The sequence below is a fragment of the Tursiops truncatus genome, chromosome 4 (genome assembly GCF_011762595.2).
Source record: "Tursiops truncatus isolate mTurTru1 chromosome 4, mTurTru1.mat.Y, whole genome shotgun sequence".
Classification (NCBI taxonomy): domain Eukaryota; kingdom Metazoa; phylum Chordata; class Mammalia; order Artiodactyla; family Delphinidae; genus Tursiops; species Tursiops truncatus.
The window spans coordinates 76,968,313-76,990,367 of record NC_047037.1 but is presented as its reverse complement, the minus strand read 5'-3'; the positions used below and the strand labels follow the sequence as shown (position 1 = coordinate 76,990,367).

Sequence of the window (22,055 nt, the reverse complement as noted above, 5' to 3'; positions counted from 1 at the left end):
TACATTTAAATATGTGATTATATTAAATATATGTGTAAAAGTTATTTCTGTGTGTGTTCATAAGTAGCATTAGTTTTATAGTTTTGTTGGTAGTGTATATTCTTGTCTGGTTTTAGTGTTGGTGTTAGGAACTTCAAATACAGAAGTGAGGACCAAGTGAAGACTCTTCTTCCTTATACTGAAATGGGCATATAGCAGGAGAATTAGCACAACATTGCCTTGAATTCTGTAACTTACTTGTTCTTTTAATGGTTATTAGTCCATTCAGTGTCTGAAGTTCCTTTTCAGCAAATTTTGGTAATTGTATTTTCTTAGAAAATTTCCTTTTTCTCTCCATTGCCATTTTTAAAAATATTCCATAATTTTTCAATTGTCTCCACATATTTAGTTATGTCTCATTTCTTATGAACCTTTTCTCAGAAGAGCAAAGAATAGAGGTTCAGAAAGCCTGGAGAAGAAAAAACCCATTTTCTAGATGAGATAGACTAGGTTCCTGAATAAATAAATGAGAAAAGGAAACCCATTTTGAAGAGTGTGTTATATATTCAGGCACAGGGACATGAGGTTTCTTCCCAGTTTCTAAAAGAAACAAAATATGGAAAAGAAGACAAGGGAAACCACTGTCCACTGTCGTAAGGTTAGGCAGGGTAGACAGACTGGGTACAGAGAAAATTGAAGAGGTAACATTTCCTAGCAGGGACAAACTAAATTTCAGAAAACAGAGGACAGAGTGCTGCTACACAGGGCTCAGCCTCCTAGAGTCAAGACCTGGGATCTTTATCTCCTAGATTCCAAGCCTGGTTGGGGGGAAGACATGGGAAATTCACAGTTGTGGTATTTTGGGGATCTGAGTGGGAAGGGGATTGTAACCACCTCCTCTCCATCTCTGCTCTACAGCAAAATGGAAGAAGCCTCATGAACGCACCTCATTCACACACACACACACACACACACACACACACACACACACACACAGCATGAAGAGTTGGAGGCTCTGTTTAGCTGCAATATGTTTCCAGATAAAAACCTCCAGAGAGAACTTGCTTTAAAACTCAACCTACCAGCGTCACCAATAAAGGTCTGTCTGATCCTCTGAGGTGTGCTTTGAGCCCCCATCCAAATTACATTCTACCATTCAGCCTGGAAATTCCCTCTGTAACACAATGAAGAAGTAACATTGTTACTTCATTGTAACACAATGAAGTAGTAACACTTCATTTATTGAGTACCTACTGTGTGCTAGTACTGAGCTGGGCACATTGTATATGCTGGCTTTATTATCACCCAGTTTAGAGGATGTGGAAAAGTGAGTTTCGGGAGCCAAGTGACTGGGTCATGGAGATAATACATAGTATAACTGGAATTAGAACTCCAGAGGTACAAAAGAGCTCAAATTAGAGAAATGACTCTCATCCTGACAGACTTCTTACTTAGGAACTTCTCTAGCAAAACCCTGCACTCATTTATTCACAACAGACTAATCTGGTAATCATTTATTACCAACAGACAAGTAACTTCTCCAACAACTGAGTCTGCTAAGACCCCAAATTTTTGTTAGAATATTGTTCACTGAAGAGGCCTTCTAAAATAATCCTTGAAAATCCCTTAGTTCAAATTCTCCACCTCTCCCTACATCCCTGAACTTCCTTCTCTTCTCTAGAGTTCAGGACCCTTTCTCTGAACCCCCAGCACAACCTCTGAGACATACCCTCCTTTTTTTTCTTTCTTTTTCCTCTGGGGCCCAGCCTTGATCCCTCATTGTTCCTATTGACTCCATTCATACCTACCTCTGCTCTCTCAGAACTCAGTATCATAGTGATTTGGAGAGGACATGAGGGTTATAATCTGACTTTTTTCACCCAGGAGAAGCCTCAAACTCCTTCTCCAGTAACAGACCATAATCTCTCTTCCCCCACTCCCAGATTTGGTTCAGGAATCGGCAGTTCAAAAAGAGGAAGCAGCAGTGGCAACAAGAGCAGCAATCACTGAAGCCACCGAACCAGGTCCTTCCAGCCAAGAATGTGCCCACAGCATCAACCAGTCCTCATTCTTTTCTCCCTGCAGTTTCAGATTCTTATAGCTCCCACTCACCTCAGCCCTTAGACCCTTTCCATTGGGCAAGGGACTCTATAATCACTGAGATTGCTACAAGTGATGTCCAAATGCAAGATCCTCAGTTGGAGAGGCTAGTGGCCTCAGTTCCTGCTTTGTACTCTGATGCCTATGACATAGCACAAATCATGGAACTGTACAGTTTTCCTGATGAGGATGAGATAGCCAGCTCTTCTTTCCATTCTCTGTATCATTATCTCTCACCGACAAAGCCCAGTTAGAATAGAGTTCCTTTCTTAGCCTCTTTGCTGATCCAGCTGTAGGCTTCTCTCCTGGGCAAACCTGCTTCAGTATGACAAGCTGGAGCTTTGCAGCCTACAGTCTAAGAAACAGCCTGGAATTCCAGAACCCCTTCAGTATGGCACACTTTGGAGGTTGCTGATCAAAGTACTAATAAATATCAGACAGTATTGAAAAAGGATCTTCTTGCATCTTGTACATGCTCTTTCCTTTGCCTGCTTTTAACCCAAATATCTGGCTCAGTGTTACTTGGATTTCCATGGAAATGTTGTAAAAACTAGGAGTTTCCCGCAAGTATAGCCCAGTACTACACAATCAGCCCCACAACTCTCCCTGGAGAGGACTTCCTAGTCCCTTTGATGGCCAATGAGACTGCAAAATTCCCTCTTCCCAAGACTATCTTTGACTTTTTAAAAGGTCAGTAGCATTTAGGGGTCATCCACTTTTAATGTCAGCAGGTTTATAAACTTACATTTTCAACAGACTTTTAGAATGACAGTTAAGCTAATTTTCCAGCTATATGATTAATGAACAAAATTAATGGCACTTCTCAAAAGCAATAATAAACACATAACAAGATAAGTACCTCTCAATGAAAAATATAAAGTATCTAGGAATTAACTAAGAAAATTAAGACCTCTGTACAGAAAAGTTTAAAACTTAATAATGGACATTGGAAATGTTCGAATAAAAGACATTTGAAGCCATAAAATAATCAATTTAACAGCGTTAAAATCATATAAAGCATGTTCTCCAAACACAATGGAATGAAAATAGAAATCAATAGTAGAAGAAAATTCAGGAAATTCACAAATATATGGATATTAAAAAGCATACTCCTAAATAACCAATAAAGAAGAAATCAGAAGGAAAATTAGGAAATATGTGAAGATGAATGAAAACAAAAACACAATATACCAAAACTTATGGGATGAGGCTAAATCAGTGCTTAGAAAGAAATCTATAGCTGAAAAAGCCTATATTTAAAGAATAAGCTCTCAAATCAACCGTTTTTTTTAAATAGGAGGGAAGCTGGCATAGTTATATTAATATCTATCAAATTAAACTTTAAGGCAAAACATTTTGTTGGAAGTAAAATTATATTAGACAAGAATAAAGGGAACATTTAACCTGAAAGATATAATAATTCTGAATTTGTATATATTTAACATATTCCCAAAATATATGAAGTAAAAATTAACAAAACTCTTGGGGAAACTTAACAAATACATAATCATAATAGATGATTTTATCCATAGGTCAAATGAATAAAAATTTTGTATGGGTAGAGATTTTAACTGTACAGTTAATAGGCTTGATTTAATGAAAGTATGTAGATTTCTGCATTCAGCTGGTAGAGAATACACATTCTTTTCAAGTACCTAATGACTACATATTAGACCACGAAGCAAATCTTAATAAACTCAATAACATACAAACAGCATTCTTTGATCATAAGGCAATTTAATTAGAAGAAACTCCAACCTCTCTCTCAATTTAGAAAGTAAAAAGGACATTTCTAAGTGATTAATCAAGCATAGGAGAAATTAGGTGAATAATCTCGTAGCATACGTTATATAATAACAATAACTGTATCAGCATTCACTGGGGGAAAGTAATAGAGATAGTAGCAGTAGCAGGTTTGAATGTCTTGTTACCCATCACATTCTGGGTCATCACAGAGGGATCTTGAAGGGCAAGACTGCAGACCTAGGGTAGAGACATTGGCCCTTAGGTTGTGAGGTTTTTTGCTTACTGTTTTTTTTTTAATTATGTTTTATTTTTTTAATAGTCTTTATTTTTAGAGCAGTTTTCATTTCACAGCAAAATGAGCAGAAGGTACGGAGATTTCCCATATAGCCCCTGCTCCCACATACACACAGCCTTCCCCACTATCAACAACCCACACCAGAATGGTCCATTTGTTATGACTGATGAACCTACACTGATACATCTTTATCACCTAAAGTCCATAGTTTACATTAGAGTTAGCTCTCAGTGTTGTACGTTATATGGATTTTGACAAATAGGTAATCGTCATGTGTCCACCATTATAGTATCATATAGGATAGTTTCACTGCCCTACAAATCCTCTGTGCTCCACCTATCCATCCCTTCCTCTCCCCTAATCTCTGGCAACCACTGATCCTTGTCTCCATAGTTTTGCTTTCAAATTAATAATTTTTCACCTTAAGAAACTAGAAAAAGAAGAGCAAAATAAATCCAAAGCAAGCAGAAGTAAGGAAATAAAGGCTAAAGTGGAAATAAATGAAATAGAGAATAGAAAAGCAATAGAGCAAACCAATGAAATCAAAGCAAGCTAGAAAGAAGGAGGAGGAGGAGGAGGAAAAGAAGAAGAAGAAAAAGAGGGAGAAGAAGAAGAGAAAGAAAAAGATGAAGGAGAGGAGAAGGGGGAGGGGAGGAGGAGGAAGGGGAGGAGGGGGACAAGGGAGAAGAGGAAGAAGAATCAAATTACTAGAATCAGAAATGGGATGTAACTACCAACCTTACGGAAATAAAAAGCATTATAAATAAATATTATGAACATTTGTGTTACTTTATAATTTGTATAACAAATTAGATAACTTAGATGAAATGGGCAAATTCCTAGGAAGACACAAAATACCAAATCTGACTCAACAAGAAATAGAAATGCTGCAAATAGACCTTTAACAAGTAAAGAGATTGAGTTAGTAATTAAAAACTTTCCACAAAGAAAAGTCCAGGCCCAGGTGGCATCATTGTTAAATTCTACTAAATGTTTAAAGAATTAACAATCCTTTACAAATTCGTCTAAAATACAAGAGAACACTTCCTAACTCATTTTGAGACCAGTATTATCCTGATACCAAAACTGGACAGCTATATGTAAACAATGAGATTAATACATTCCCTCACACCACATACAAAGATAGACTCAAAATGCTTTAAAGACCTAAATGTAAAACATGAAACCATAAAACTCCTAGAAGCAAACATAGGCAAAACACTCTTTGACATAAATCATAGCAATATTTTCTTGGATCAGTCCTAAGGCAAAAGAAAAAAGAGCAAAAATAAACATATGGGACCTAATTAAACTTAAAAGCTGCTGCACAGCAGAAGAAACCATAAACAAAACAAAAAGACAATCTATGGAATGGGGGAAAATATTTGCAAATGATGTGACCAAAAAGGTGTTAATATCCAAAATATACAAACAGCTTATACAACTCAATATCAAAAAAACAAGCAACCCTACTGAAAACTGGTCAGAAGACCTGGATAGACATTTCTCCAAAGAAGACATACAGCTGACTAACAGGCACATGAAAAGATGTTCAACACTGCTAACTATCAGAGAAATGCAAATCAAAACCACAATGAGATATCACCTCACACCTGTCAGAATGACTATCATCAAAAAGTCTACAAATAACAAATGTTGGAGAGGATGTGGAGAAAAGCGAACCCTTGAACACTGTTGGTGGGAATGTAAATTGGTGCAGCCACTATGGAAAACAATATGGAGGTTCCTCAAAAAACTAAAAATAGAACTACCATACTATCCAGCAATTCCACTCCTGGGTACATATCTGGAAAAAACAAAAACACTAATTTGAAAAGATACATGCACTCCAATGTTCATAGCAGCTCTATTTACAATAGCCAAGACATGGAAGCAACCCAAGTGCCCATCAACAGACAACTGCCTTAAGAAGATGTGGTATATATATACACAATGGAATATTACTCAGCCATAACAAAGAATGAAATACTGCCATTGCAGCAACATGAATGGACTAGAGATTACCATACTAAGTGAAGTCAGAAGAGAAAGACAAATACCATATGATATCACTTATATGTGGAATATAACATAAATGAACATAGCTAGAAAACAAGTTAGATCCTAGAGAAATGGAAATAAAAACAAAAATAAACAAATGGAACCTAATGAAACTTCAAAGCTTTAGCACAGCAAAGGAAACCATAAACGAGACCAAAAGACAATCCTCAGAATGGGAGAAAATATTTGCAAATGAAGCAACTGACAAAGGATTAATCTACAAAATTTACAAGCAGCTCATGCAGCTCAATATCAAAAAGCAAACAACCCAATCCAGAAATGGGCAGAAGACCTAAATAGACATTTCTCCAAAGAAGATATACAGATTGCCAACAAACACATGAAAGGATGCTCAACATCACTGATCATTAGAGAAATGCAAATCAAAACTACAATGAGGTATCACCTCGCACCAGTCAGAATGGCCATCATCAGAAAGTCTACAAATAATAAATGCTGAAGAGGGTGTGGAGAAAAGGAAACTCTCTTGCACTGTTGGTGGGAATGTGAATTGGTACAGCCACTAAGGAAAACAGTATGGAGGTTTCTTAAAAAACTAAAAATAGAACTACCATACGACCCAGCAATCCCACTACTGGGCATATACCCTGAGAAAACCATAATTCAAAAAGAGTCATGTATCAAAATGTTCCTTGCAGCTCTATTTACGATAGCCAGGACATGGAAGCAACCTAAGTGTCCATCAACAGATGAGCGGATAAAGAAGATGTGGCACATATATACAATGGAATATTACTCAGCCATAAAAAGAAATGAAATTGAGTTATTTGTAGTGAGGTGGTTGGACCTAGAGTCTGTCATACAGAGTGAAGTAAGTCAGAAAGAGAAAAACAAATACCGTATGCTAACACATATATATGGAATCTAAGAAAAAGAAAAAAAAAAGGTCATGAAGAACCTAGGGGCAAGATGGGAATAAAGACACAGACCTACTAGAGAATAGAGTTGAGGATATGGGGAGGGGGAAGTGTAAGCTGTGACAAAGTGAGAGAGTAGTATATGGACATATATACACTACCAAATGTAAAATAGATAGCTAGTGGGAAGCAGCCGCATAGCACAGGGAGATCAGCTCGGTGGTTTGTGACCACCTAGAGGGGTGGGATAGGGAGGGTGGGAGGGAGGGAGACGCAAGAGGGAAGAGATATGGGAACATATGTATATGTATAACTGATTCACTTTGTTATAAAACAGAAACTAGCACACCATTGTAAAGCAATTATACTCCAATAAAGATGTTAAAGAAAAAAAAGAAAACAAGTTAGAGATGACCACTCACTACTTTTTTAAAAAATTAATTACTTTATTTATTTGTTTATATTTGGCTGCATTGGGTCTTTGTTGCTGCACGCGGGCTTTCTCTAGTTGCAGCGAGCAGGGGCTACTCTTCATTGTGGTGCATAGGCTTCTCATTGCAGTGGCTTCTCTTTTTGCAGAGCTCGGGCCCTAGGCGCGTGGGCTTCAGTAGTTGTGGCAAGTGGGCTCAATAGTTGTGGCTTGCGGGCTCTAGAGTGCAGGCTCGGTAGTTGTGGCGCATGGGCTTAGTTGCTCCGTGGCATGTGGGATCTTCCCGGACCAGGGCTCGAACCCACGTTCCCTGCATTGGCAGGTGGATTCTCAACCACTGCGCCACCAGGGAAGTCCCAACCACTCACTACGTTTTTCAATGTAGTGCTGGAAGATCTAGGCGAACAATTTACTTTCTATTCTCCGTCTTCTCATCTGTAAAATGAGAGAGTTGGACTAAGTGATAGCTAAGCCTCCTACCACCTCTAATTTTCTCAGACTGGACTTATTCTATGCCTGATTTCTGAATTACAAAATCTTCCTTTCCCAACCATCTGGGAAAGAAGAGGGCCAGGAGAGGACAGGCACTTGTCACGACAAGAAATAGGAGAAACAGGACCACATGTCACTTGCACAAGTTGCTGCCTCAGCCACTGATAGGTTTAGGTGAAAAGCACGGTTATAATTAGAGCGGCAGCCTGTCCTGACTGCTCCACCAGCCACTGTGGGCACAGCTGGATCTGCCAACCACATGCACAGGACTCTATGAGGCTGCTCGGGCCTTGAAATGATCCTTCTTACAAGGATTTTCCTTCTTCCTCAAGGGAAAGAAAACCCATTGATATAAAACCCCACTTGCCTTCCGGCTTCCCCTGCTAACTGCCACTCCAACAGAGACCGAGTGTGGACAAATACAAGAGAAAGAAAAAATCGTAAGCTGAGCCTGGTCACATTGCCCCTTGTGATACAGTTTTGTTTTTAACTTCAAAACACTTGAACTATTTCTGTTGAAGTTTTTTTCTCCTTTCCCTACCTCCTCGACGAAACTCCGTCCTCTGCTGCAGCCAATGCACGCCGAGCCACCTCCGGCAGTCTACTTGCTCACCATCAAGGGACACAAGTGCAGCAGATGCTGACTCAGCCCATGCCATTAAGGTAAGCTTTTCAAATGTGGGCAGGTTCATCAAGGGGAAATTTAGAGTGGTGAACATGGAGGCAGAGGCTGAGCGGCATATCACCTTTTTGCTCTGAGTAAGAGGGTTGTTAAGCAAATTAAGTTACATATGGGGGTGAAAAGGTTAGCACTGAGAATGAGACCCAGCCATAGGTAAACTCCTGCTTTGAATCTAAAATCTTAGAGCAGGAAGAGATGACCTGCTTTCTAACAGCTTAGGCTCTTTCTTCTAAAATCAACCATAGTGATAGCACATAGTGGTTATGTGCTATCTCTAAGGTTACACAGTATTGATGGGGGTTCAGGATGGCGGGGGGAGAGGAGATGGTGAGGAAATAGGTGGAAGGCCCAGAACCCAGGATTTCTGTTTTCTGAAGTCCAAATGTTGTGATCTTTCCCCAATCAGCATTTTCTATGTAAACTGCAAGTCATTCTCATGTACTTTAAATTCCATCACCTGTGTCACTCTACCAGTTAATTTAGCACAGTTGTATTTACTGCGTATATTATTTAAATTCTGCCTGCAGAGTTTAAAACCTGTTTTTCTTTAACAATATTCCCTAAACATGACTCACTCCTCCCCAGCTCTCTTGAATCCAAATGCATCTATGGAATAGAAGTGAAAGTATTTTACAAGTTGAAAAATGGTATATACATGCAAACCAAAAATTATCACAAATTTGAAACTTGCAACTCCAGGGGGACAAAAGTAAAATGATTAATGATACTTGAGGAGTCAAACACTTTAAAGTGTAGATAGGTTATTTCTAGCTTTGGGAATAACAGCATAGTGTTGCATGCACAAACAAATTGGCAGGAATAAGGGAGCAGTGTTTATTTTCCTGTTTTCCTCTGGACCTTGCTTTAGTGTTATACAGTTAAAAGTTCAGCTAAGGACATCCTAGGAAGTGGCCTGTGCAGCAAAAGGGATTCTGTACACTCTAAACTTTGCACTGTACAGGCTAAAGCCACCAATGTCAAGTAAAAGGAGACCTACCACCAGACACCTTAACTCCTGTTTCCTTCTTGCCTGCCCCTGTAACCTCCAGATGCATCCCATAACTCTGCTATAGGTGTCTGGGTTGTAATTATGCCTGTTTGCTAGGCACAGTCAAATGCACTGTGTATAATTGCCTAACTTCATTTAATTTTGTCAGAGTTTCCATGGCACAAAGGTCTTCAAGGGGTATACCGGGTACTTTCCTAGCAAGATGGGCATGTTAGCTTAGCAGTAACCAACCAGACCAGCTGACTCAGAGCTACTCCTAAATAATCCATCTAGTTTGCACTTTCTTGGCCAATACAAAACAGTAATTTAAAATACTGAAACTAATAATGTAAGTACAAGATATGAGAATTAACTAGCTAATTAAATAACTAGAAAGTTTAAAGGTGGAGAGATTTCTAGTGTAGGTACAGAACTGCAGATGGTGAGGTTGAACAGATTTGAGGGAGGATGATTTTTAGGGTATAGTGAAAAGGCTGAAATCATAGCCTGAAAGCCCAGGATTATGCGACCAGATGTGGGAACTATCCTCAGCCAACTGGTTGTGTTAAAATCTCAAGATGCAAAGGGATTACTTTAATATTTAACTTTATACATTTTCTTTCCATAGAATTAAGTATCTCCATAGCAGGGAAACAGATTAACAATGTATAATTAAAGTAACAGATTAATTGACTGGTTAATAGGTTAACAGTTAATCTCTGTCCTTTAACTCTTGACCTTGTCACTTCCACTAAAGTTAAAGCTCAGGAATAAATAATTATTGCCAGGGCTAGCCACATGAGGAGGCAAAATAGTCGCTGCATCATGTGAGGGGTGCTGGGAGGGCCCCTTGCCTAAAAATATCTCCCTGACACCAACCCTGATTGCCTACTAACTTTATAGTGAAGAATGTTAAAACTATTTTCTGTTAATTGCATTCTCTTTTGCTTGAGTCAGTGATTTAAATATACCTGCTTTATGCCTTCTCATGACCTTGTTGGCCAGTGACACTTGGTCACCACCTCTTCCTCATTCTTCCAGGCCTTGTCCTGCTTTGCCCTTGGTACCATCTAAGCTGCCCATATGCCCTTGGCCGTCATCATGCAGGTAGCTCTGTGTGGCACTGTGGTTTCTACAGAATTTCTCAGTAAACTATCAAGGTGAAGTAGAAAAAAGAAAAGCATGTGATTAGAGTCAGAGACTGTGGGAGCATAAGCAAGACACATTACTTCTCCGGGCCTCAGTTTCTCTTGTAAAAAATGAAGAGTTTAACCTAGACTCTTTCCTAGACCATTTGTTCTACCAGATCAGAAGCTGCATTTCAAAAAAGATTGCCCAGGTGATTCCTATGCACACTGAAGTTTGAGAAGCTCCAGAGCAGAGGATTTCTGGTTATCTACCTGAGCCAGATTCCTGATTCTATGACTGTAAGTGTTGAGAACAAGTTGTAACCTCCTACAAACAATTCTGGCAGCATTCAGAGTATCTGTTATAACTGGAGTCCACGGAGTCTTTTCCATTCAGTTAAGGCAACATTAACCAAATAAAGTTGAAAACATTTATTTTTCTTCCTTTAAAACAAAACAACAACAACAACAAAACACAAATTAGCATATATCTGACATCATTACCCCTTCCTCCTAAAGGTCTCAAATTGCTCTCACAGGTGTTTCAAATGCTGCCTTCTTTAGGGTCCTGTTCAACTCCATCCAATCCAATCCTTCACTGAAGGCTGATGGAGTGCTGGGAGTCCTGTTAGCTCTACTCACTCTCAGGGCCTCAGAAATCATTCCTGTATCCCTCCTGGGGCATTCCCACCCTCTGCTGATATTCCAGTCAGAGCTCCTTTCACAGCCTACACACATTCCATGGGTCCCAGCACTTCTGTTCCGTTTATGCCCTTCATCAGGTCGTTCACCACTCACACCATCACAGCAACTTCCCTCGGGTTGTATCAACACCCAGAGTCAGTCGCGAGAGGAGACAAGTCTCAATTGAAACCTTCCTTTTTATTTATTTATTTATTAAATAAATAAATTTATTTATTTTTGGTTGTGTTGGGTCTTCATTGCTGCTGGCAGGCTTTCTCTAGTTGCGGCGAGCAGGGGCTACTCTTTGTTGCGGTGCGCGGGCTTCTCATTGCGGTGGCTTCTCTTGTTGCAGAGCACAGGCTCTAGTCACGCAGGCTTCAGTAGTTGTGGCTCGCGAGCCCTAGAGCACAGGCTCAGTAGTTGTGACGCACGGGCTTAGTTGCTCTGCGGCATGTGGGACCTTCCTGGACCAGGGCTCAAACCCGTGTCCACTGCATTGGCAGGAGGATTCTTAACCACTGTGCCACCAGGGAAGTCCCTATAGTGCAGATTTTTAACCTTAAAAATCTTCCCTGCCACATTTGTATTCCCTGAAATGCAAAGGCATGGAACCTGCGCAGTCTTCTTGTTTCCTCTATTCAGAAGGGCACAGTATGGGTTGTAGTCCAGAGGAGGACCAAAAAAGAAAAAAAATTCATCATAGGCATGGAGGATCTTCCTAATGTGAAGCATCCAGCTTCTCTACAATTTGGAAAGATTATACAGGTAGACACCTTTCTGTGCCCCAACTGGGGGAAAAAAGGCTTTCCCCTTACAGACTCTAGCCATGGTCTTGCATTCTCCCCAAACCATGGAGATGGACCACAAATGTCTCTATGGGTCTCTGATGGACACAGTGTGATGTAGCAGACAGTAGAGTTTGAAGCGAGACAAACTTAGGCTTCTTTGTGCCTCAGTGTCCTTATCAGTAAACTGGAGATGGTAATACCCACCTCACATTATTATTGTGAGGATTAAATGAGATGTTATGTAAATGCACATGTTAAGCACTAATATTTTATTTCTCTTCCACTATGACATCCAAAATGGAGAAATCACTCCATCTAGGAAACTCAGACAGACCCCATGGAGGATAAGTATCCAGTCACTGCACAGGAACAGAAATTGGGAGAACAGGGCATCTCATGTCACAAGACAACCAATGATAAATCTAATTTGATTAAATTGAGGCAACACCAGCTGACTCCAACTTAAGGTGACCAATCAGCTGTCTAAGTTTGCCTGGGAATAAGAGGTTTCCTGGGACCTGGGACTTTCAGTGCTCAAACCAGGAGAGACCGAGGCAAACCAGGATGATTGGTTACCCTGTTTCTCCAGCAATAATTAGACTATCAACAATTTTGGATTGTCCTTTATCTCAGTGGGAAAGATTTCCCCCAGATATACAACAAAAGGTTCAGATGTGATTTTTTTATGCCCTTAGGCTATATTTGTCTTTCTCCTTTCCTCCACTGACAAATGTCTCCAAAAAGTCATCTCCACTCAGTGTCTTTCTGCTCAGCACATGCCTTCTCTCAAAGTCACTCATCTGGGGTAGCTCCAGAGCCTGGCAGAAGATCCTTAAATAGCAACATAAAGCAACAGCATCTTTGTTGCCTGCCTTCATTGCTTTTCTTTTCTCTTAAAGGAATATTTTCAAATAACCTCAAAGAGATGGAGAGCAATAAGACTCCACCACAAATGTTCCCAGCTTCAATAACGCTGTTGCTAAGAACCATCTTTATAATGCTGAAGGATAAGAAATGATTGGCAACAAGGACCTACTGTGTAGCACAGGGAATTATACTCAATATTTTGTAATAACCTATAAGGGAAAATAATCTTAAAAAATTGATATAGATGTATATATAACTGAATCACTTTGCTGTACACCTGAAACTAACACAACATTGTAAATCAACTATTCTTCAATTAAAAAAAGAAGAAGGAGAAGAAGGAGAAGGAGAGGAAGAGGAAGAAGAGGGAGAAAAAGAAATGATTGGGCTTAGAGTTCATCACTATTGTCCCTCCAGCCAGACACATGCCTGCTGATAGGGGCAGAGTTCTCACTACATACATTGAGTGCACAGAACTAGCCAGAGCTGCTTTGCCCTTGCTGGAAACTGGGCTCAACTTTGTGACAGAACCCGGCTGGCAAATACGAAGTTGGATATTCCTGGTGCTATTAGCTTTTTTCACATAACCTTACTCCATTCGTGATCTGCCTCTTCTTCCCCACCTAAAAACCAACAGGGGACCCTGAGTCATCCAGAGTCCATTCTTGATGAATGTCTATTATGAATAGAAAGCAGATGATCACATTCTCCCAGCCAGGGCACAGGCCCTGCCAACATTGGAGTGTGTGCTTAATAGCTTTCTCCTCTACTCCAAACAAACGCTAGATTTTGAATGGCCAAGGGTCCCACCTCACAGCTGAAATGCAAATGCTCTGGCAAGAGCTCTTTGGGGAACTGCCATGAGCAGTGGCATTGTCATCCCTGTTCTTAACCGCACAGCAGCATTGGAGGCCATCACTCACCCTTTCCTTTACATCTAGCAACAATAGTCCTGACTCTCTTAGCTCACTGGTCTCTCCTTCTCTGGCTCTGCTTCTTCTTATTGTCCCCAAAGTGGTCATACTTAGCCTTGTACTTCATGGCTCAGATTTCTATTCTGTGTTCTCACTTCCCCAGTTATGGCTTCCTCTTACTTTTAAGTGGATACTTCTCAAGTCTGAATCTCTATATTCTAACCCCTCATCTTCCCACCCACATGATCTGTCATCACCTAAAGCAACTTGTATTACACTCGCTGGACCCATTTTTCTTCCCAAAACAGTTCCCTCCTTAGACCTCTATTTTTCTCAGAATTACACCCAACATTCTCTCTTCTTAATTCACCTTCTTGGCATCACCTTTGACTCTTCTTCTTCCCCCATCTCCAGCCAGAAACAAAAATGTTAGTTGACCCTCCCTTGTAATGTCTCCTCTCTGTCTCATCTTGCCTATTTCTACCGTCATCAGTCTCACAATCTCAGCCTCCATCATGTTCTCTACATAGCAGTTTCTAACTCTAGGTCTTTCCACTCCATTCTTCCACTACTACTGGTTAACACCCCAATTACAATGGTAAATGGTTCCTTACTGAGTACCAAATAATTCTAGATGCTTGAGCCTAGTATTTATGAATTTCTGTAAGTCCATAATGGGCTTTTCCCCCTCAGGAGTGATCTGGAATATGGCAGGAGCCTACCTGAATGTTAAATTGTATGTTAAAAGATCAAGTAGCTAGACTCTTGCATCCAAAAGATGTGCTCTTTGCCTGATCCTATTCTGCTCCATCTCAGTCCTACCCTCACAGCTTTTCCACTCTGCTCAGCTCCCTCTCTGTCTGATTAATCTTCTAGTTAACCCTGAAGCTACTGGTGGTCAGGCTGACTATTAGGGTATGAGGTATCCCTCTATAGCCTAAGAGGGATTCTGGCGTGATCCCTCTTCCACACTTATAGTGCATGAGTCAGATGGGGAATGTGTTAAGAATGTAAATTCCAGGATACACTCTTCGCTCAGGTCAGGGGTGCAGCCAGCATCTATAGCAGTGTTGTCCAATAGAGTAGCTATTGAACACTTGAAGTGTAGCTAATATGACTTGAGGAACTGAATTATTAATTCTAGTTCATTTTGATTAATTTAAATTTAAATAGCCACATGTGGCCAGTGACTACCATATTGAACAGTGGGGATCTATATATTTAACAAGAATCACAGCTGATTATAATGAACAATAGTGTTTAAAGCCACTTTAACAAGCAGTCCGGGTGACCCTTATGCTCACTTACTGGTACATAGTAGGTAATCAAAAATGTTTGTTGAATGAATGGATGAACAAATGAATACATGAATGAACTAGCATACAATTCCCTTGATATTTAAGGCTGTCTCTTCTAAAAAAGAAAAGTTGAGGGGGATTTTTCCAGAGGAAAAGAGGCTAAAAAGATTTAACAAACAAATGTAATAAATTAACCTTAAAGGGATCCTGGTTCAAAACTGAGTTGTTTTTTAAAAAGTACAGAAGATATTTTGGAGATAATTGGGAAAATTTGAATATAGACAGCATGTTACATGATATTAGAAAATTATTTTTAGTTTTCTTAGGTGAGATAATGTTACTGTAGTTACAAAAAAAAGTCTTTATTCTTAGAAAATACATGCTGAAGTACTTACAGATGAAGGGTCATGACATCAGCAACTTATCTTCAAGTGGTTTGGCAAAAAATGTGTGTGTGTGTGTGTGTGTGTGTGTGTTGAGAGAGAGAGAAAGTGAAAGGGGCAAAATGTTAACAATTGTTGTATCTAGGTAGAGTATATTTGACTGCAAAATGTGGGCCAGGGTGGTGGAAGAATACATGAAGTCTCTTTGGCCCCTTTTAAAACAGATAAAATACTTTTCTTACTAATCATTCATATTTGTATATTTATATTTTCCCCTAGAGTTACAAAGCAAGAAGAAATTTGGAAGCTATGGTAAGTACCAGGTGCTTATTGGAACTTTACCTTTCACAGGTCCAGGTCTGGCTTCATTTAGCCTGTAGCCCAAGCATCTGGCAGATTTATCCTTTTGGTCTGATGATATATATTGGCTTTTTGCCGAACCATAGATGCTAGAGCAGAACCTAGAAGAAACTGACACAGAATAGGGGGTAATCATAGACCTGAGAAAGATCTGTGAGCAAAGATTTTTAGTAACACTTTACACATGAAAAAGCAAAAAATCCAGGTATAACCTAAATGGCTAACAATTCCTTCATTCGGCAAATATTACTGAGTGCTTATGATGGTCCAGGCCCTGTGACAGGTGCTGGGGACCAAGATGTGAACAAAACCAGTCATGCCCCATGTCCTCCCAGCATACCCCCTAGTGGTAGTTGGTTAAATGAATGACAGAACACTCATTCTGGAGTGTTACACTGCCATTATGAAGAAAGTTTGCAAAGAAAAATTAATAAAACAGCCTAGACATGTCATAATAGCAAGTTAAAGCAGAATGCAAAATTGTATTCATAGTATTAACTGTGTCATATAAATCCTCCACAACCCACAACTCAAAAATAGCAATTGTCACCTTGTAGCCCATTACTTTCACCTTTGTTTTTTTTCTATTCTCAACACAGTTAATACATAGAATAAACTATTGGGAAATAAAGAGAAGAGTATTGATAGCTGTTATTTCTAGATTGTGTGGGATTATGAGTATTCTTGCTTTCTTCTTATGATTTTCTATATTTTTCAAGATTCCTACAATAAACATGAATAAACAGGAAATAAGTCAATTAAAACGTAAACACTCACAGACATGCATAGAGCTTCTCTTCCAGCAGTCATTTGTTTTCTCTTTCCCCTTGCCTTTGGTGTCTCCAGCGTAGGGCGCGCAGGCCTCCACGAGGGCAGCACAGGCACTGTGACAGATGCTTCAACCGTCACTGCCACATGCCTATGGAGCCTGGTGTCTCCTGCCTGGTGATAAACTGCCACCTGTCCTGCGGTGCTACCTTCCACATGTGCAAAGAGGCAGAGCACGAGCTCCTGTGCCCTTTGGAGCAGGTTCCGTGCCTCAACTCCGAATATGGCTGCCCCCTTTCCATTTCCCGTCACAAGCTGGCCAAGCACCTGCAAGTGTGCCCCGCCAGCGTGGTCTGCTGCTCCATGGAGTGGAACCGCTGGCCAAACTTGGACTCTGAAACAGCCCTTCACGAGAACATCATGAAAGAGACCCCCAATGAGGAGTGCTTGGACACAGCCCTGGCCCTCCAAGACCAGAAGGTCCTCTTTAGATCTCTGAAAATGGTAGAACTTTTCCCAGAAACTAGAGAACCCATGGAAGAGGAACCTACCATGAATGGTGAAGCCAGTTGGAAGGAAATGGAAGGAGCGGTGGGTGGGGCAGATGCTGGTTTGGTAACAACCACCAACGGAGAGGTGGCAGAGCTGAGTCAAGAAGAACGAGAGGTATTAGCCAAAACCAGAGAAGGGATGGACCTAGCCAAGTTTGACAAGTGGGAAAATATGTTCAGCAAAGAGCATGCGGCCTCTGCTTTAACGAGCTCATCAGTGAGCAGTGAGAGCAAGAGCAGGGATGGCCCAGAGAAAGAACAGATTTCCAGCAGCAACAACATGGTAGAAAAGAGCGCTGCCAAAGGGAAGGAAACACAGGAAGACCAGAAGCAGCAGGAATTTCATGAAGCCATAGAAAAGTCAGGGCTTGCCCCTTGGCAGGATGGTGTTCTGGAAAGACTGAAAACAGCTATGGATGCAAAGGACTATAATATGTATCTGGTGCACAATGGGAGGATGCTTATTCACTTTGGTCAGATGCCTGCTTGTACACCTAAAGAGAGAGACTTTGTTTATGGCAAACTCGAGGCTCAGGAAGTGAAGACTGTTTACACCTTCAAAGTTCCCATGAGCTACTGCGGGAAGCGGGCTCACCTCAGAGACACCTCGTTGAGTAGTAGGCCAAGTGAACACAAGGCAGTAGATACTTTGGATTTAGGGATCACTGTGGAGGACCTCCCCAAATCAGATCTCATCAAAACCACCCTGCTGTGTGCTCTGGAAAGAGAACTCAAAGGTCATGTCATCTCTGAATCCAGGAGCATTGATGGGGTGTTCATGGATTTTGCTACACAGACATACAGTTTTGAGCCAGAACAATTTTCCTCCAGGACGGTGCTGGCTGACCTTCTAACCACTGCCAATCTGAATGGGCTCCATATGGAGCTCCACAGTGAGTGTGTGACCAGGAGACACAACAAGAGCAGTTCTGCCTTTACTTTCACTTGCAACAAATTCTTCAGGAGGGATGAATTTCCCCTACATTTCAAGAATGTCCACACAGACATTCAGTCATGTCTCAATGGTTGGTTCCAGCACCGATGCCCCCTTGCCTACTTGGGATGTACCTTTATTCAAAACCATTTCTGTCCCCCAGGGAAAAAGGCAAAAGTAATCTACAGTCAGGAGCTCAAGACCTTTGCCATCAAGCCGGAGGTTGCTTCAGAGCTGAGTGAGGGAGGGAACAACCATCTCTCAGGCCATGAAGGAAAAAACCAGAATTCTCTAACCAGCCTGCCCCTGGAGGTTTTGCAGTACATTGCTGGGTTCTTAGACAGCATCAGCCTATCCCAGCTCTCCCAGGTGTCCGTGCTGATGAGGAATATCTGTGCCACTTTGTTACAAGAGAGAGGGATGGTCCTCCTGCAATGGAAGAAGAAGAGGTATTCCCATGGAGGCACCTCGTGGAGAGTTCACAGAAAGGCAAGTAAATAGTCATTCACTTATTCATTCATTCAACAAGTATTTACTAAGGGCCTTCTGTGCACCAAGCCATGTGCTAGGCACTGAGATTGTACTAGGTTACCGGGAATAAAGCACAGTCTATGAACTCAAGGCTGTCAGCATAGTAGAGGAGACAGACCCATAAACATAAAAATGGCAATACAAATGGTAATGCCTATTTATGTATGTGTCCTGCATGTCTTCCGTTTGCTCACATGATCCATTCTCCATCGTGATCTGTCCCCCAGGAGGCTGATCTTTATAGACTAGCTTAACCAGCTCCCCTGCCCTCCAGCTTCCAGTTGGGCTAATCTAACGGGAGTGTATCAGCAGGAGATGGTCAGGAGGGAGAAGAGTGAGGTTGACATGGTTATTCTTCTGGCTTCCTTCCTGCATGCATTCTCCCCTCCATGACATTTTGCACTGGCCATGTCCCTCCAACTGTATCTGATATCTGATAGGTTACCGATTCTGGGTTCCATTGACTTCCTTCCTCCCTTTCAGGCCTAGGGTAGTAACACTCTAGATTGTTACTAGCCTGGGTTTTCTATACCCTGCCCACACATTTGTATATCATTCCTTTATAAAATTCTCTTCAGATTACCCAGTTTGAGTGTGCCATCTGTTTTCTGCCTGGACTCCAACTGATACAATATGCCAACAAATTCTCCTCAGCCCTATGTCAACCAATTTATTTACAAACAAGTTTTGCCCCTGTTGAATTCATTTTGAAATTCTAAAATAATTTGGTCCACTGATTTCCCCTGGTTCAAATGCTTATTTAATTCTTTTAAAAAAACTCTGCTGTATAGATCAAAGAATCTTTCCCTTTGGAAAAACCTCATCCCCTTTTCCCAATCAGGTTAGGCTTGCTTAACTGTATAAGTTCTATTGGCTTGTACTCTATAGAAGTGAAACTCCCAATTTGTCATATCCAAGGTGCCGTAGCACCATAGCATCCTCTCTTATGGTACATATATTGGTAATGTGAATCACAAATTTATGATGCCCATTTAGGTCAATAATTCCAAAATCTCACTGTTGAGTCTCTTCCCAGTATGTGGGTATATGCAAACTGGTATTGGGGAGTTAGGAGATGTTTACATTTATTTTTATTATGTCTAAAACATCTTGCATATTTCTATTATTTATTCCCTGAGCAGTCTTCTTCAAAAAATAATTATCAGACTCTCCCTCATGAATTCATGCTTGAGTCCATGCCTGCAATCCATGTGTTAGATAATGACTGCCAACCAACCATGTGTTAGGCATAAACATGAATGAGACTAAGACCCTGCCTTTGGGAATTGTATTGCCAAGATACAATGTATCATTTAGAACTACCTAATATCTTCCTCTGTAAAATCAAATGCAAATAATTTAAGTTACATACTAGAAATTTCATTATTTTTTGGCTCACATTTTTTCCCAATTCAGTGATTGCTGACCACTCTTAAATATCATTTGGGACAAACTAATTTCCTTATAGATCACAGGATACACTAATAGATCACAGGATACACTTTTCTTATATAGTAACAATGACAAGAAACTGAGGGTGAAATGATCAGGTTGAAGGATATCAGATTATGCCTATCCTCATAGGCAGATTTTAAAACTAGTGGCTTTGCCACCACATCCTAGGTGGAAAGGCCCACAGGGATTTGAGTGCCAGACTTCTAGATTTCTCCTAAGGTTTCTGTTCTACTGAGACTCTTATTAGTTAACATACTTTTAGTTTTAAGTAATAGAAAACCAACTTAACATGACAAACAATAAAGGGAATTTATTGGCCCATATAACTGAAGAGTGCAAAGGTGATGGCTTCAGGTATGGCTTGATCTAGCAGCTCAAAATGCCCCCAAATGACCTTTTTACTCTCTATTTCTTATCTCTACTTCTTCGCTTGTGGCTCCACTCTAAGACACAGTTCTCGCTTCGTGGTCCCTGCTGGCTGCCAGAAGCTCCTAAGACTGTAGCTTCCAAGTTCAAGCACAGAGGGGAAAAGAGAATCTGCTTCTTGGTATCACAAACAAAAGTTCTGGAGTAGAGTCTCATTGGCACTGGTTGTCCTGATTTGAACCATATGTCTATTCTAGAACTAACCACTGTTCCTGGGGAGGTGGGGGATGGGGGAAGGGTATATGTCAATAAGCAGATTGGTGTTAGTCATTTCCACACAACACATGGCTGGCTGGGATGATTATCAGTTGGAAGGGGGATCTAGGAATTGGATGCTGGAGAAAGGACTAACAAATGTATGCTGCAGCCACTAAATACTCTCAGGAATCTAAGAACAGAAAGGCATTTCCCCACACTGTTCAAACAAAGCTGGCCTGAGGGTAACACCCCAGTGTTTACTTTGGAACTTCTCTCTTTCCTCATAGATCTGGCAATTCAGCAGCCTCTTCTCCAAAATCAAGGGCTGGGAGTTTAATGAAGTTGCCTCCATGTCTGAGCACCTGAAGTCCTGTCCTTTCAACGTTGTAGAACACAAGACTGACCCGATTCTTTTGACCAGCATGTGTCAGCCCCGTAAGCAGGCCTCAGAGACTTTAGTCACAACCTTTAAAGCCAGACCAAGAGGAAGACACACCTACTAAAGGCTCAGAAGCCACCCTTCTTGGATTCCCACTCAGGGTTACTGAAAGTTCGACAGAGTTTGGTTTTGAGGACTTCCTTCTGTAAACTGCAAATGTGCTTATCTCGGTGTTTTGGAACATGCAAATGTCCTTCAAAACCTGAGCAGCTGCACAAGGCCGAAGAATTTCCTAAGCCATGGCTTGTATAACTGCTATAGTGCCATACTGATAACTTATTTCCTCCCTCCCCCCACACTCTTTTTCTAAAATAAATCAGTCTGTGAAGTATTTTAAATAGGTGAGTTGAGGCCATTTGGAAGATGAGATGAGAGAGCCGTGAAATTCCATAACCAGCACAGGCCTGTGCTTTTGTGGAGAGCTTTTCAGTTTATAAGCACTTGTAATGATATGGAGCAGGCAATGTAGGGATGGGGACTGACATGCCTCCCAGGGCACCCAGGGTGAAGGGCACAGTTTGAAATTTCTGGAGCTGGCGTTGTCCTGACAGCCAAGTCCAGGGCTTTTTTTAGTTGCCCCACTGCGTCTAAGCCCAGACAGTCCAAACAGCCCGAAAGAATAGAGACCTAGGCTAAGCACAACAGCCTCGAGGACACCAAAGGCCAAAGGATGAGAGGTAG

The 22,055-nt window shown here is 40.9% G+C and overlaps 3 protein-coding genes across 4 annotated transcripts in view; 2 read left to right on the top strand and 1 right to left on the bottom strand.

The window, feature by feature from the left end:
• Nucleotides 1-970: 970 nt before the first annotated feature.
• ARGFX (arginine-fifty homeobox) lies at nt 971-2,494 on the top strand (the record flags this gene model as incomplete). The annotated part of the gene is given in 3 exon segments (XM_033855215.1): nt 971-1,078; nt 1,923-2,334; nt 2,337-2,494. Coding segments are annotated over 3 exon segments (678 nt in total), but the record flags the coding sequence as incomplete, so codon positions are not given.
• A 6,475-nt stretch (nt 2,495-8,969) lies between these two features.
• Nucleotides 8,970-21,438, top strand: FBXO40 (F-box protein 40). Its single transcript, XM_033855214.2, has 4 exons — nt 8,970-8,990; nt 15,992-16,024; nt 16,862-18,814; nt 21,223-21,438. The coding sequence occupies exons 1-4, from the start codon at nt 8,970-8,972 to the stop codon at nt 21,436-21,438; spliced, it is 2,223 nt and encodes a 740-aa protein (XP_033711105.1).
• The window catches only part of HCLS1 (hematopoietic cell-specific Lyn substrate 1), a 40,748-nt gene continuing 30,342 nt past the window's right edge, over nt 11,650-22,055 (bottom strand). The window contains exons 15-17 of one of the 2 annotated variants that reach the window (XR_012331506.1): nt 16,850-18,754; nt 16,055-16,183; nt 11,650-12,096 (exon numbers count right to left, since the gene is read on the bottom strand). The gene's annotated coding sequence lies outside the window, so the exon portion shown is untranslated. The remainder of the gene's footprint in view (nt 12,097-16,054; nt 16,184-16,849; nt 18,755-22,055) is intronic. The other variant, XR_012331507.1, reaches the window with a different exon arrangement.

Bases quoted from the DNA above. Each gene is read 5' to 3' on its own strand.
- FBXO40 (XM_033855214.2), top strand. From the start codon at position 8,970: ATGGCGGGGGGAGAGGAGATG. The intron at 16,025-16,861 runs GTAAGTACCAGG...AGACATGCATAG, and splicing joins GAAGAAATTTGGAAGCTATG to AGCTTCTCTTCCAGCAGTCA. The intron at 18,815-21,222 runs GCAAGTAAATAG...CTTTCCTCATAG, and splicing joins CGTGGAGAGTTCACAGAAAG to ATCTGGCAATTCAGCAGCCT.